Consider the following 13,030-nt stretch of genomic DNA (forward strand, 5'->3'; position numbering starts at 1 on the left):
CACACTCTGGTCTTGCTAGTGCCATGCTCTTATGAACTGAGCCACATACAGGACAACTACAATACACAAGTACAATACATAGTACAGTACAGGTGGAAGATTTATGATTGTCATCCCCATGAGCGTACCACCCTCCTTCAGGCCATGAATGAATCATGTAATGCCATCAATCCAGGCTTTGTCAGGCTTGGATTCTCCATGCCAAAAGGTTTTTCCCCAGGTGCATGAACAATGAGTACATTTACTGCGATGTCGATGAGAACCAATGGCCAAATGCTCAAGACAGGCTTGATGCAAACTAATGCTGTTTCTTTCATTTGATTACAGTACACACACACAATACAGACATTTTATTCATCAAATGTGAAAGGTCACACATGGGATAGAAATGATTGAAATTTGATGTTCAGTCAATTTCAATAGATAGTGCAAGTGTATTGTCTAATGTGAAAACAGTACTGTAGCATATTATATTCAAAGGGCATTTTGAAACATGTATCTATCTATTGGATTAACTAGCTGTGACGAAGGCCGCGAGGCCGATACGTTAGCTTATTAAATATCAGTGATACTACCAAGAGCAGTGTGCGGTTTCCTTTTTCCATTAACTAGCTGTTAAAATAACTACATTGAGAAGATATTAATATGTTGTGTTTTGATGATTAAATAAATGCTCACATGGTATTTGACAGTACATTTATATGTTGGATGAATGGTTGGGTGGTGAAAGATGCATTCAAACTAAATAAATGCACAATAAAACGCTTTATGAGACTTGCCCTGTTACAAGTGTTACCAGTTTGGAGTTTTGTTTTAAGAAAATTCACCACATAATTTTGAAAATAGCACCAGTGACTGAAAAAAAAGGTAATTTTATATACTGTATATCGTTCCTGTTTGTGTGTTTGTGTGTGTGGATGCATGTGGAAACTTCTGAGTGACATGCAGCTGCTTCTTCAGCAGAAAGCTTGCAACATGCAATCCACCACTTCTCAATAACCCAACGTTCCTTTTACACAACATCCTGTGTACACAATATCGCACATACCGTTCTGAAAAAGCTCACTTTAAAAATCCCTTAATATATAAGCAGAATACAGGTAGAGTCAGGCAATCACATGGTTGTGTGATATGAGTGCTAGTGAGGACCATGTGTCTCACCTGTGTGACATGTGTGACCTTCTCTGTGACATCTCGGTGGCGGTCCTTTACTTTGCTGGGAGCGATGATCTCGATCTCAGTGGGCGAGGGCGGTCGCAAGAGGTCGGAGGCGAAACTGAGTGTGAGGGGGTTACGAGTGCTGGTCCTGCGAGTGCTGGTCCTGCGTCGCATCAGGTCCGAGTCTGAGGTGGAGCTCAGAGTACCGGCCTTCAGGTCTGCACACAACAACACTCATCTCTCATTGCTGTGTCTATCTACTTTCAACAACTAGTTTACATATTATGTTGTCATTCAAATCCTTTATTTAAACTGCAAGTAACACATTCAGAACTAAAAATATAATGTGTTATAATGCAATTTCCATTCCTCTAGGTGAGAAACATCTTGGTTTATACTGAGCAAAGCATCTAAGTGAGAAAGATACAGAGAAAGTGTATTATCTATTTCACTTGTTTTGGCAATGTAAACATATGTTTCTCATGCCAATAAAGCCAATTAAATTGAATTGATAGAGTAATGAAATGAGAGGGAGTGTGTTAATGCATTGCAGGGATGGATGTATTCCTCTACATTATGTCCCTGGGGTAGATGGGAAGTCCACAGCCCTACACTCCATAGCCCATAGTATTAGCTGTGTGATGAGTAAAGGATGGCCTCTGAGTGACTGGGACTCCTATAGACCTGGCACACACACACACACACACACACACTATAGGTTAGAGACATTGATTAGTGACCCTACTGCTGCACATGCTCAGTGCTTGAGGAATGGGAGTGAGGATTCGCATTTTCTAGAGAACAGAATACCTCCAACAGGCCCAGGTAGCTTTGGCTTGGTTTGTTTTGATTCAGATGGAACTGAGAGGAGAGGAGACAGCCACATTTCTTCCTGTCAGAAGGGGTACAAAAATGGCAACAGACTACACTTATGTCTGGGTACACACACACACAAACTCACTGCTGTTGGAGTGTGGGTCTCCTGGTCGGCCCGACTCGGCCCTCATGCTGCCGAGGTCATCCAGGGAGGAAGCTCTGCGGAGGCTGCCGACAGTCTCTCTGGAGCGGCTTCGGGGCAGGACCGTCCTGGGGAAGGCTGCACTGGAGAAGGGGCTGCTGGGGAGGAAGGGCACGCTGGGTTCCAGCCGCTCTGACAATAGGGACAGCAGTTTGGGGGAGTAGTGGCTTGCAGGCTGGGAGAACTCGTGGTCCTGCTCTATCAGCGCCTCTGTCTCAGACTGCATGCAGCTCTCCTTGGACGGGATACGGAACTCTTTCAGAGGGATCTCTTCACTGTTGGGCTGAATTAGGGAAGGAAGAAGAGGACAAATCATAGGTTAAATATTGTACTAGATTTCTACTTACTGCTAAATGTATGTGACTGAAGCTATATTCATTACAAAACATAAGAGATACAGGAACTGAGATAATCAAGATATATTATATGTAAGGTCATATTTAGATGAGTACTGTGTGTGTATGGGAGTCTCTGGCCACCTTACCTGTAGGCAGTCCACCACCACCCCCTCAAACTGGTCTTTGGCGAGGGAAGACCGACGCATTGCACGTACCAAAGGCAGTCTCAACTTCAGCCTGCGACTCTGCCCTGAGAAACCACAGAGTGCTTATACATACACTTTACATAAATACACCTACACTACCAGTCACATTCTGTATGTTATAACACAGCTACATTCAACATGGAATAAACAGGTTGATGCAGACAGACAGTATCACACACACACTTCCACACTGACCTGCCCATACCCAGCCCTGGGCCACCCTCTGTCTCAGACCTGGTTTCTTGAGGGAGGGGTCAATGATTTCCTGGAAGTTGAGGATGAACATGATGACCTGTCCCTCTGCTTTCTTCACAGGAACAACATCAATCAGACAGGGCCTGCAGGTCCCTGCAGGGGGGAGAGACATAACATTATAAAGCTGCTAATGGCCATCCGAACCTGGGCTCAAAGGTAACTAAGTAGACTTCGGGACAGCTCAAGTAACTATAAATATTGTTTAATCTTATCTGACTGTGCTTTCTTTAACACTGAACACATTTAGACTCAGTCTCAGGTTTCATGGTTGGTGGGCTGTTACTGCCATCTCATTTCAGTTTTATGTGGAGAGGCCTTTCAAACAGCAGTACAGCCTTGTAGTTTCTTTCCATGACTGGATGTTTTCCCAGGGCATTTATGAGACCCTCCTTTCTGTTTAAGTGAAGCCAGGGTAGGGGCTATCAACATGTCCTAGCATAGGAGAAACAGATAGAGAATAAGACCAATCAAAATGTAGACAGACTGTAGGAAGAGGGGAGGGAGAGAGCGGGCGAGAGGGAGAGCTAGAGAAAGAGAGAGAGGAAGAAAAAAAGCAAGAAAACTACAGAAGAGAGGGGAATAGAGTGGCATATCAATCGTAGTACTGAGCGATTAGTAGTAGGCGTCAATGAAACAGACCGAACAAGTAGATGTGCAATGGATTATAGTCATTGTAGTTAATTACCATGTTTTATGCACTAAACTATGTAGAATATCAGCTTGTTCGAAACTACAACTCCCTACTACAAGTTCTTGAAATGCTCCGCATTGACCTCTGCAGCAGAGGTAACTCGTCCTTTCCTGCGGCAGTCCTCATGAGAGCCAGTTTCTTCATAGCACTTCATGGTTTTTGCGACTGCACTTGAAGAAACGTTGAAATTTTCCTCATTGACTGACCTTCATGTCTTACAGTAATGATGGACTGTCGTTTCTCTTTGCTTATTTGAGCTGTTCTTTCCATAATATGGACTTGGTCTTTTACCAAATAGGGCTATATTTTGTATACTACCCCTACCTTGTCACAACACAACTGATTGGGTCAAACGCATTAAGAAGTAAAGAAATTCCTCAAATTCACTTTTAACAAGGCACACCTGTTAATTGAAAGGCATTCCAGGTGACTACCTCATGAAGCTGGTTGAGAGAATGCCAAGAGTGTGCAAAGTTGTCATCAAGGAAAAGGCTGGCTCCTTTGAAGAATCTCAAATATAAATATATATTTTGTTTTGTTTAACACTTTTTTGGTTACTACATGATTCCATGTGTTATTTCATAGTTTTGACATCTTCATTATCATTCTACAATGTAGAAAATAGTAAAAATAAAGAAAAACCCTTGAATGAGTAGGTGTGTCCAAACCTTTGACTGGTACTGTAGGTAGAAGCTTACGAATAACATTTTGGGTGAGTTTGGACACTTACAAGTGAATGTGAGACATTGTGCAAATGAACAAAGTTTGACGCATGCTTGTTTGAAGGAAAAACAGTACTGGCTCAGGAGCAGCATGTGTATATGCTGTGTCTGTGTGGAGTCCGGAGTCGCTAGGGCAACGGACCTGCCTGCTCTGCTCTGAGAAAATGGGGGAGGAGACGGGCCGAGAGCAGAGAGGCGAGAAAACGCAAGAAAATCAAAAGACAGCAGTGGCAGTGGTACAGATAACTCATCCAAAGGGCTTTGACTTCTCAAACTTGGCAGAAAGCTAACACAATATGATGCTCCGTCACCTTATTAATTCAGCACTTACTTAGATACTGTGCATTCGGAAAGTATTCAGACCCCTTCACTTTTTCCACATTTTGTCACGTTACAGCCTTATTTGTCCGCATCTATCTACTCACAATACCCCAGAAGGACAGAACAAAAACTTGTAGCAAATTTATTAAAAATAAAAAAACTTAAAAATCACATTTACTGTAAATAAGTATTCAGACCCTTTACTCAGTACTTTGTTGAAGCACCTTTGGCATTGTTGACCTTCAATATAAAACACAACCCCGTCAATACACAGACGGACTCACCTGTTCCTGCTTACTCCCATTGTGCTATAACACGAACAAACATGTGACTGGCTCAAATGTTCTGGGGAACTACGGTAAGTCTCATAATGTAAAATAATGTGACTGTCACGGTCGTCATAACGATGAGACCAAGGCGCAGCATGTGATGAATACATTCTTCTTTTATTTAAAAAAAAGAACACTTAAAAGAAACTAACAAAACGAACATGACACTATAACCACGAGTGCTGACATGCAACTACACATAGACAACTACCCACAAAACCAAAATGGAAAATGGCAACCTAAATAGGATCCCCAATCAGAGATAACGATAAACAGCTGTCTCTGATTGGGAACCAATTCAGGCCACCATAGACCTACATTTACCTAGACAATACCAAAACCGCATAGATATACAAAAACCCCTAGACAAGACAAAAACACACATACCACCCTCGTCACACCCTGACCTAACCAAAATAATAAAGAAAACAAAGATAACTAAGGTCAGGGCGTGACAGTAACAGGTGAAAAGAAGAACACAATCTGCTTTATCTCCTAACGCTCTCCTAACATATTGCACAAGTTGACTGCAGGTACTTCCATAAAAAACAGACACTTATATTACAATTTATTGAAAAACTTCAAAGAAACAGTTTCAAAGGTATTGACGATATTGAAAAATCATCCTGTGGCTATTTCCAAATACCCTGGTATACGGACGGGGTCCACTGCCCAAGCCTAATTGATTCCCATTCAAAATCCTATTTTCCCTAACCCCTAAACCTAACCCTTAACCAAACCCTAACCCTAACACTAACTCTTAACCCCTAATCCTAATTGTAACCCTAACCCCTAAACATAACCCCTTAGCCTAAAACATCCATTTTCATTGTGGGGACCGGCAAATGTCCCCGGAGTAATGTCCCCAGGAAATGTCCTTGTTTTACACTCACACACACACATTAACAAACAAACACATGCATTCAGTGATTGATCAATTAAGATCAATCAGGTACAACAATATAATGCATTTCTTTTGTAAATTGTACCCATTTACAATTCATTCATGCTTGTGTGGGCACCTGCATTCATGACTGTATGCATTACTGGGATACAAAATAAATAGATGTTCAGTGGATTTGAGCTGGCACACTGACAATATTTCCATGACAACAAGCTCTCCGACACAGCACTTCTCATGCCCAAATGACCAACGTAAAGGGCATTGTGTCTACAGCCTCACTAGCCAGGTCTGTTTGCTTGTCCTTTGCAGGGGTCGCAAAACAAACTGGAAAATAATGACATTTTTAAGGAACAGAATCAGAACCAGACCAGGGAACAAAAATTATCTTTATTGTTCTGGAACAGAACCATTATTTAAAAGTCCCATTAAACAAAATGCAACAAAGCGCCTATGCAAAGCTCTTCCTCTGTCAATCATGAACTTCTTCCAAAGTCTGCCAGCTGAAAATCTTTGCCGGTGTGTGTGCGTGTAGTCTATCTGCCCCTCAGAATTATAGCTGTCGCCTGCGGACATTACAAACATAATCTACAAGATAGGGAGAGAGATTTTTTATTACAGAATAATGGATTAACTTTTTCAATGCTAGTTAGGGATCCTATAGTTCACATTGGATTTATTAACTATAAAAAGGTAAGATGTGTTTTTAATTCAGGTGCCGCTCTGCATACACAAGCTTGTTGGCTAGCCAGCTACTCTGGTCCAACGTTAAGCCAACTCTGAAGTTCAAAGACATTCAAAATTCTTCCATAGAAGCCGCTTCTCCGTAAGTATAATTCTGTGGGCCTAATTCAGATAATGCATGTCATCACAAGATCCCCAGCGTTTCAAGCCAAGCCTCCTCCTCCACCCTCTCTCACTGTCTCCCCACTCGCAAAATTTCAGTTGAAATTCACGCCCTACACTTGTCTTTCCATAACGCATGTGAACAACTCACTGAGCTATAGTGTGCCAACTCTATAGCAAGCTTGTAAGGGGTGCGTAACCAGTCAAACGCAGGAGAGCTGAACTTGGTAATAGCGGAGCACTTCAATAGCAAAACCAACGGCATAAAAAATAACAAGATATTGGGTACAAAAGCCCGTCGCGCACCAATCAACACGTGCACAAGCACTTACAATAAACAATCCCACACAAAGACATGGGGGGAAACAGAGGGTTAAATACACAACAAGTGATTGAGGGAATTGAAACCAGGAGTGAGGAAAAACAAGACAAAACACATGGAAAATGAAAAGTGGATCGATGATGGCTAGAAGACCGGTGACTTGGACCGCCGAGCATCACCCGAACAAGGAGAGGACCCGACTTCGGCGGAAGTCGTGACAAAGCTGCTCTATCCATACTGCATGATTGGAAAAGTCATTTAATGTCGAGCTAAATGGAAAATAAATAAAGGTTTAAAAAGGAACAGTAACGATATAAACGGGTACTTTGGGGGGGTTGAACTGGTGCAGAACTGTAGTTTGCTGGTCGGAACAGTGTAACGAAAAAAATTATATATGGTTCTGTTCAGAACAAAACAATCGGAAAATAATTTTGGTTAAAAGCCTCGGTCTTGTGTACATGTACAAGAGACAGGAGCATACAAGTATTTTTTATTTTTTTAATGAAACAAAATCACAAAAGTACTGGGCCTTTACTTGTCCTGTATTAGCGGACCTATGTAGCCTTCCGTAGCACGGGAAAAAAAATAAAAATCTGCACCCCCCCCTTTCCCCCTGCAGCACCCCCAACCCAAACTACTTAGTGCAGCTATGCACAGGATGGGAATGGGGAGTGGGGATGTCACACCCTGATCTGTTTCACCTGTCTTTGTGATTGTCTCCACCCACCTCCAGGTGTCACTCGTCTTTCCAATTATTCCCAGGGTATTTATTCCTGTGTTCTCTGTTTGTCTTGTCAAGTCAACCAGCACGTTTTTCTGTGCTCCTGCTTTTTCTTGTCTCTGTTTTTCTAGTCCTCCTGGTTTTGACCTTTTGCCTGCCCTAACACTGAGCCCGCCTGCCTGACCATTCAGCCTGCCATGACCTTGAGCCTGCCTGCCTCCCTGTACCGTTTGGAACTCTGACCTGGTTCTGAACTTTTACCTGTCCTCGACCTGCCTGTTGCCTGCCCTTTGTTGTTAATATATATCAGAGACTCGAACCATCTGCCTCCTGTGTCTGCATCTGGGTCTTGCCCTGTGTTGTTATAGGGGATGAATAAACATGTTGCAGGTGAGGTAAGCAGGCCAAGACAGCTCCACCATGTCCACTCCCCAGACAGATAAATTAGTAGAAGAGAGTTCACTGAGTCTGCAGCATCTGGCTCCACATACTGTAACACTGCATCAAACAGTAAGTAGCATTATATAAAAGTGAGAGGGAGACAGCCATGACACTTGGAGGGACCAAAATATTCTGTATGTGACCTTTACAGCACTCCCCACTATAAAGATGGGGAGTAATGTTGTCACTTTGACTCTCTTGCTCTTTCCATCTCTTCCTCTCTGAATCTCAGTCTAACCCTCCACCTTCTCCTTACCTTCTTTGTTGTAGTAGAGGATCTCCACCTTGCGCTCCTCTGACCCTAGCAGGGCCTGTGCCAGCTGTGTCAAGGCAGTCTTCATGGTGCCAGGCCCCACCAAGAACTGGCAGGTGCAGGGCTGCTGCATGATCTCTGCCCGCGAGAAGCCAAACATCTGGCAGAAGCCCTCGTTACAGTAGATAATGCCACAGTTCTTCATCTGAGCGTTGGCTATCAGAAACTTACGATCTGGGAGGAAACCAAGGTGAGAGTCAGAGCAGATATGAAAATGTACAATTATGGTGGGAATGTGGTTACAGTACAATTATAATTGAAGGCTTATTACATCAAATGCAGTATGCAAAATCAGACAATCAAAGTTGATCAAACTTCAGAAACATTCAGTTATCATATTCAGGTGATGATCATTTCAAGGAGAAGTCTCTCAATCTGATCCAATTCAAGTCTGGACTGTGATCATTTCAGTATCGCATTCAACTAACCACATTCACCTTAACATCAAGTTGAAACTGGAGTAATCAAGTCTGTCCCTCTGCGGCACAAATCATATCAGTGCAATGATTCAAGATGGCCCCAGAGGGACAAATACGGAGCAGCTGGACTCAGCAATGACAGTCCGCAATCAAGATTATAATATACTGCAATAGGTTTCAGCTGTCCTTACCTAGGTTCATGAGTGTGGCTATTGTCTCCAGCGCTAATGACAATTGCCTTCGAAGTCACATCAGCTACACTGATATTGTTGTACAGCGTGATATTCAATCAGTACAGTTTATGTTGAAAAGCTGCTCAAACATCTGTGCCTCTGACTCTGTCTCTACTCCTCTTTTTATCCCCTCGTGAAACTGAGTTACACAACTCTCATTCTTCCCCATTTAAACAAATATGAGGAGAGCGATTTGGAGCTTCACCCAGAAAACGCAGAACCCCTTCCCCCTCCTTGCTCCTCTGTGTAGAGTAAATAGGTGAGGTCGTTTGGTGGAAAGTACACCCTATCCTAAGTCATTATCAATGCCTCAGAACACAGACACCCAGACTCAGATTGTTGCTAAGCAGCAGTGGTTTGGCACACGCATCACCCGGCAGGGTGCTTACGCACACAGAGATAAGGAAGACATCAGTTTGATGGGACTTATCGGCCTGTCTCTGAGGACCCCTCTGCACGGAGCTTTGAAAATCCCAGAGTAACACAATTCATTCCGAAATGTCACATGCCAGCACAGCAAATTAAACAAGCTGAAATCGTTTAACATGAAATTGAGGTGAAAAGTGGAACATTGCATCTTCTCTCTTTAATGTGGAGAAGGTTATTTTGAGCCGTACCCCTGTGGTCAACAGACTGCCTTCACACTGTGACTGAAGAACACTGACAGTGACAGGCACAGTAGTCACAGTCAGACTTACAGTAGCATAGAGATAGGCCACTACTGAGCTAGGTTATAGGCCTCTACTGAGCTAGGTTATAGGCCACTACTGAGCTAGGTTATAGGCCACTACTGAGCTAGGCTATAGGCCTCTACTGATCTAGGTTATAGGCCACTACTGAGCTAGGTTATAGGCCTCTACTGAGCTAGGTTATAGGCCTCTACTGAGCTAGGTTATAGGCCTCTACTGAGCTAGGTTATAGGCCACTACTGAGCTAGGTTATAGGCACTACTGAGCTAGGTTATAGGCACTACTGAGCTAGGTTATAGGCCTCTACTGAGCTAGGTTATAGGCCTCTACTGAGCTAGGTTATAGGCCTCTACTGTAATTGAAGTTCAGTGCTAATCAGAGCCATTCCTCTTTTTTAAACAACTGGATTTCTTCTTTGCTGAATGGATCAATAATGTTTTGTTTGAGTGGGTTGCAAAGAAATTGTGGGGTAGTTTCTGAGTGCGCAATAGTCAACTACGATACCATTTAATTCAAGACAAAAGCACGAAAACGAAGAGGCACTGTGGGTGTAAAGCGTGCTGTGATGAGCTGCATAAGGTCCTGTTCAAGAAGGATATCACTCAGTTATATGCACTAACAGAGTGTGTAGTAGTGGTTAGTGGTCACATGCAAACTCTGTAAAGCAAAGACATTATGTACTCTTTCTATCAGGATCCAGTGGTCTGACCATCTTAAGAATGGAGAACATGTTAACTCATGCAATATAATCTAGTGCAGCATGTGAATTCATGCAACATGTGGAAAACATAGGCAGGTGCAAAGACATACTAAACACACAAACCTATAGTATTAACATGACAATTTGGCATATTCAGCACATGCATACGGACATAACCTAAATTTAAACTGTAAATCAAATGTCGAGATAGGAGGAGTATCGCCAGAGGGTCTTGGACATTTACAGGGCAATGCAGTAACACCTGTTCCATGCCATTAACGCCCAGGCCATAGTACAGGGGTTACACCAACAGACAGGCGGGCGGACAGGCGGGCGGGAGGGCGGACGGACGGACAGACAGTCAGACAGGCAGGCGGGGGGCGGACGGGCGGGCGGGCGGGCGGACGGATGGACGGACAGACAGACAGTCAGTCAGACAGGCAGGCGGGGGGGCAGACGGGCGGGCGGGCGGGCGGGCGGACGGACAGACAGACAGTCAGACAGGCAGGCGGGGGGCGGACGGGCGGGCGGGCGGACGGACGGACGGACAGACAGACAGTCAGTCAGACAGGCAGGCGGGGGGCGGGGGGGCGGGCGGGCGGACGGACAGACAGACAGTCAGACAGGCAGGCGGGGGGCGGACGGGCGGGCGGACGGACGGACGGACAGTCAGACAGGCAGGCAGGCAGGCAGGCGGGGGGCGGATGGGCGGGCAGGCAGGCAGGCAGGCAGGCAGGCAGGCAGGCAGGCAGGCAGGCAGGCAGACATAAACTGAAGCATCTGCTTGATTACAGAAACAGCCATGTAGCACTCATATTAGGATCAATAGAAACTGGGGTGGGGGGAGGCACAAGAGACCACTAGACAAATGCATTTGTCTTTACATTTTATTACACTTTGCATGGTTGAAAGGTTACATGGAAAAGGCATTCACTTTCATTTCTAATTGTTTGTTGTTGGGATTATACAGTTATAACAGCTTGCTCATGGTCACATTATGTTATTACTTTTTCAGTCATAATGTAAAGTGTGTCCACTTACTTTGTCCATCGAATTTCCGGATAATGGTGTCCAGATAAGTGTTCTGGAGGGCTACATGACCGCGTCTCACAGGCATTTTGACGCAGAAAGATGAGAGTTCTCCGACGCATGAACCTCCAGAGTTTTAAATAAATCAAATTAAAGACGAAGTAGGGAAATACCCTATGCAAAAATGGCCCCGCATACAGGCGGGTGCAAAAAGTCCAATTCAATATGCGATTGCTGATGAGCAAAGCGACAAGGAAATGTCACAAGGCAGCAGCGGCGAGGACCAGTTGCTAGGGTGATTTAAAAAAAAGGCGCTCGCTCCACAGGAGAAAGAACTGGAAGCCGGGTTTTGCTTGCGGTACACAGGAAAGTGTAAAAACGGTATTTCCTAAGTAAAAAACGTTTCACTTTGCCTACAAAATAATAAACAGGCTCTACAATTAGTCAAGCCTTGCCAGTCGTTATCATCTAATGAAGAGGAGAAAAACCAACACCGCCCTCCCCGTCAACAAGATAAAAGAGAAGTGAAAGAAAAGGGGTAAATCGAAGTCTTAACCGCTACGTTTCATCCGGACAGTAGAAGAAGCTACTATTTGGTGAATCTCGGATGCCCTCCCCATTTGACAGGGTTGACCAAGCACTGCGCGGGGCAGGGGGAGTCATCATCCCACCAGACGCGCCTGCCACTTTTTGACAGTGAGCAGAGACACTCTCATCAACTGCTTCACTGCACATCACAAGTCTCTACGCTCAAAATAGTCCCCCCCCCCCCCCCCCCCCCCCCTCTCTTTGGCCTCTGTAAAGCTCCTCTCCTCGTTTCTCAAGACAGAATTTTGCTGACTGTGTTTTCAAACATCTCTTACACTAAAAGGGCATTATCATCATTTTCACAATTTCACAGTTTTATTCCAATGTCACAGGGTGGAAATATATATAAAACACAAAGAAATCACGTTTTTGACTACACTGGGCCTTTAATTTAAAAAATACAAACAAGATCACAATTCTGGGAATCAGCATCCACTCCTCATAAACAGCCACTGAACCAACTTGGTGAATAACAGCCCATTGATATGTCATGTGACAAGAGGCAAATAAGAAAAGATACAGATAAAGGTGAGAAAACTTAACATGGGCTGGAAGGTGTCATCAACACATCAAGTAGAATGCCTCAAGTCATCCTGTCAAACCATTGGTACAAATTCTCCAGTCTCACATCTCAAAGCTCCTTCAACCTTCTGCTCCTTAAACCAGTCACTGATAACACTGGCGACGGCTGAGAAGATTGGAGAAGATTCACAGAAAATTATGTGAAACGGCGAGGGCACTTCGACTTAACAAGAGACACAGTCTGGGTATGTTTTGATGACAGTATATA

At 44.0% G+C, this 13,030-nt stretch overlaps 1 protein-coding gene across 1 annotated transcript in view; it reads right to left on the minus strand.

The window, feature by feature from the left end:
* The window catches only part of LOC139421515 (voltage-gated inwardly rectifying potassium channel KCNH6-like), a 38,632-nt gene extending 26,282 nt beyond the window's left edge, over positions 1–12,350 (minus strand). Inside the window, exons 1-7 of the mRNA XM_071172478.1 lie at positions 11,665–12,350; positions 8,526–8,756; positions 2,916–3,068; positions 2,661–2,764; positions 2,120–2,459; positions 1,969–2,019; positions 1,162–1,376 (exon numbers count right to left, since the gene is read on the minus strand). Coding sequence (XP_071028579.1) covers positions 1,162–1,376; positions 1,969–2,019; positions 2,120–2,459; positions 2,661–2,764; positions 2,916–3,068; positions 8,526–8,756; positions 11,665–11,740 — 1,170 coding nt within the window. The 5' untranslated portion in view covers positions 11,741–12,350. The remainder of the gene's footprint in view (positions 1–1,161; positions 1,377–1,968; positions 2,020–2,119; positions 2,460–2,660; positions 2,765–2,915; positions 3,069–8,525; positions 8,757–11,664) is intronic.
* Positions 12,351–13,030: the final 680 nt, after the last annotated feature.

The sequence above is a fragment of the Oncorhynchus clarkii genome, chromosome 12, assembly GCF_045791955.1.
Source record: "Oncorhynchus clarkii lewisi isolate Uvic-CL-2024 chromosome 12, UVic_Ocla_1.0, whole genome shotgun sequence".
Lineage (NCBI taxonomy): Eukaryota > Metazoa > Chordata > Actinopteri > Salmoniformes > Salmonidae > Oncorhynchus > Oncorhynchus clarkii.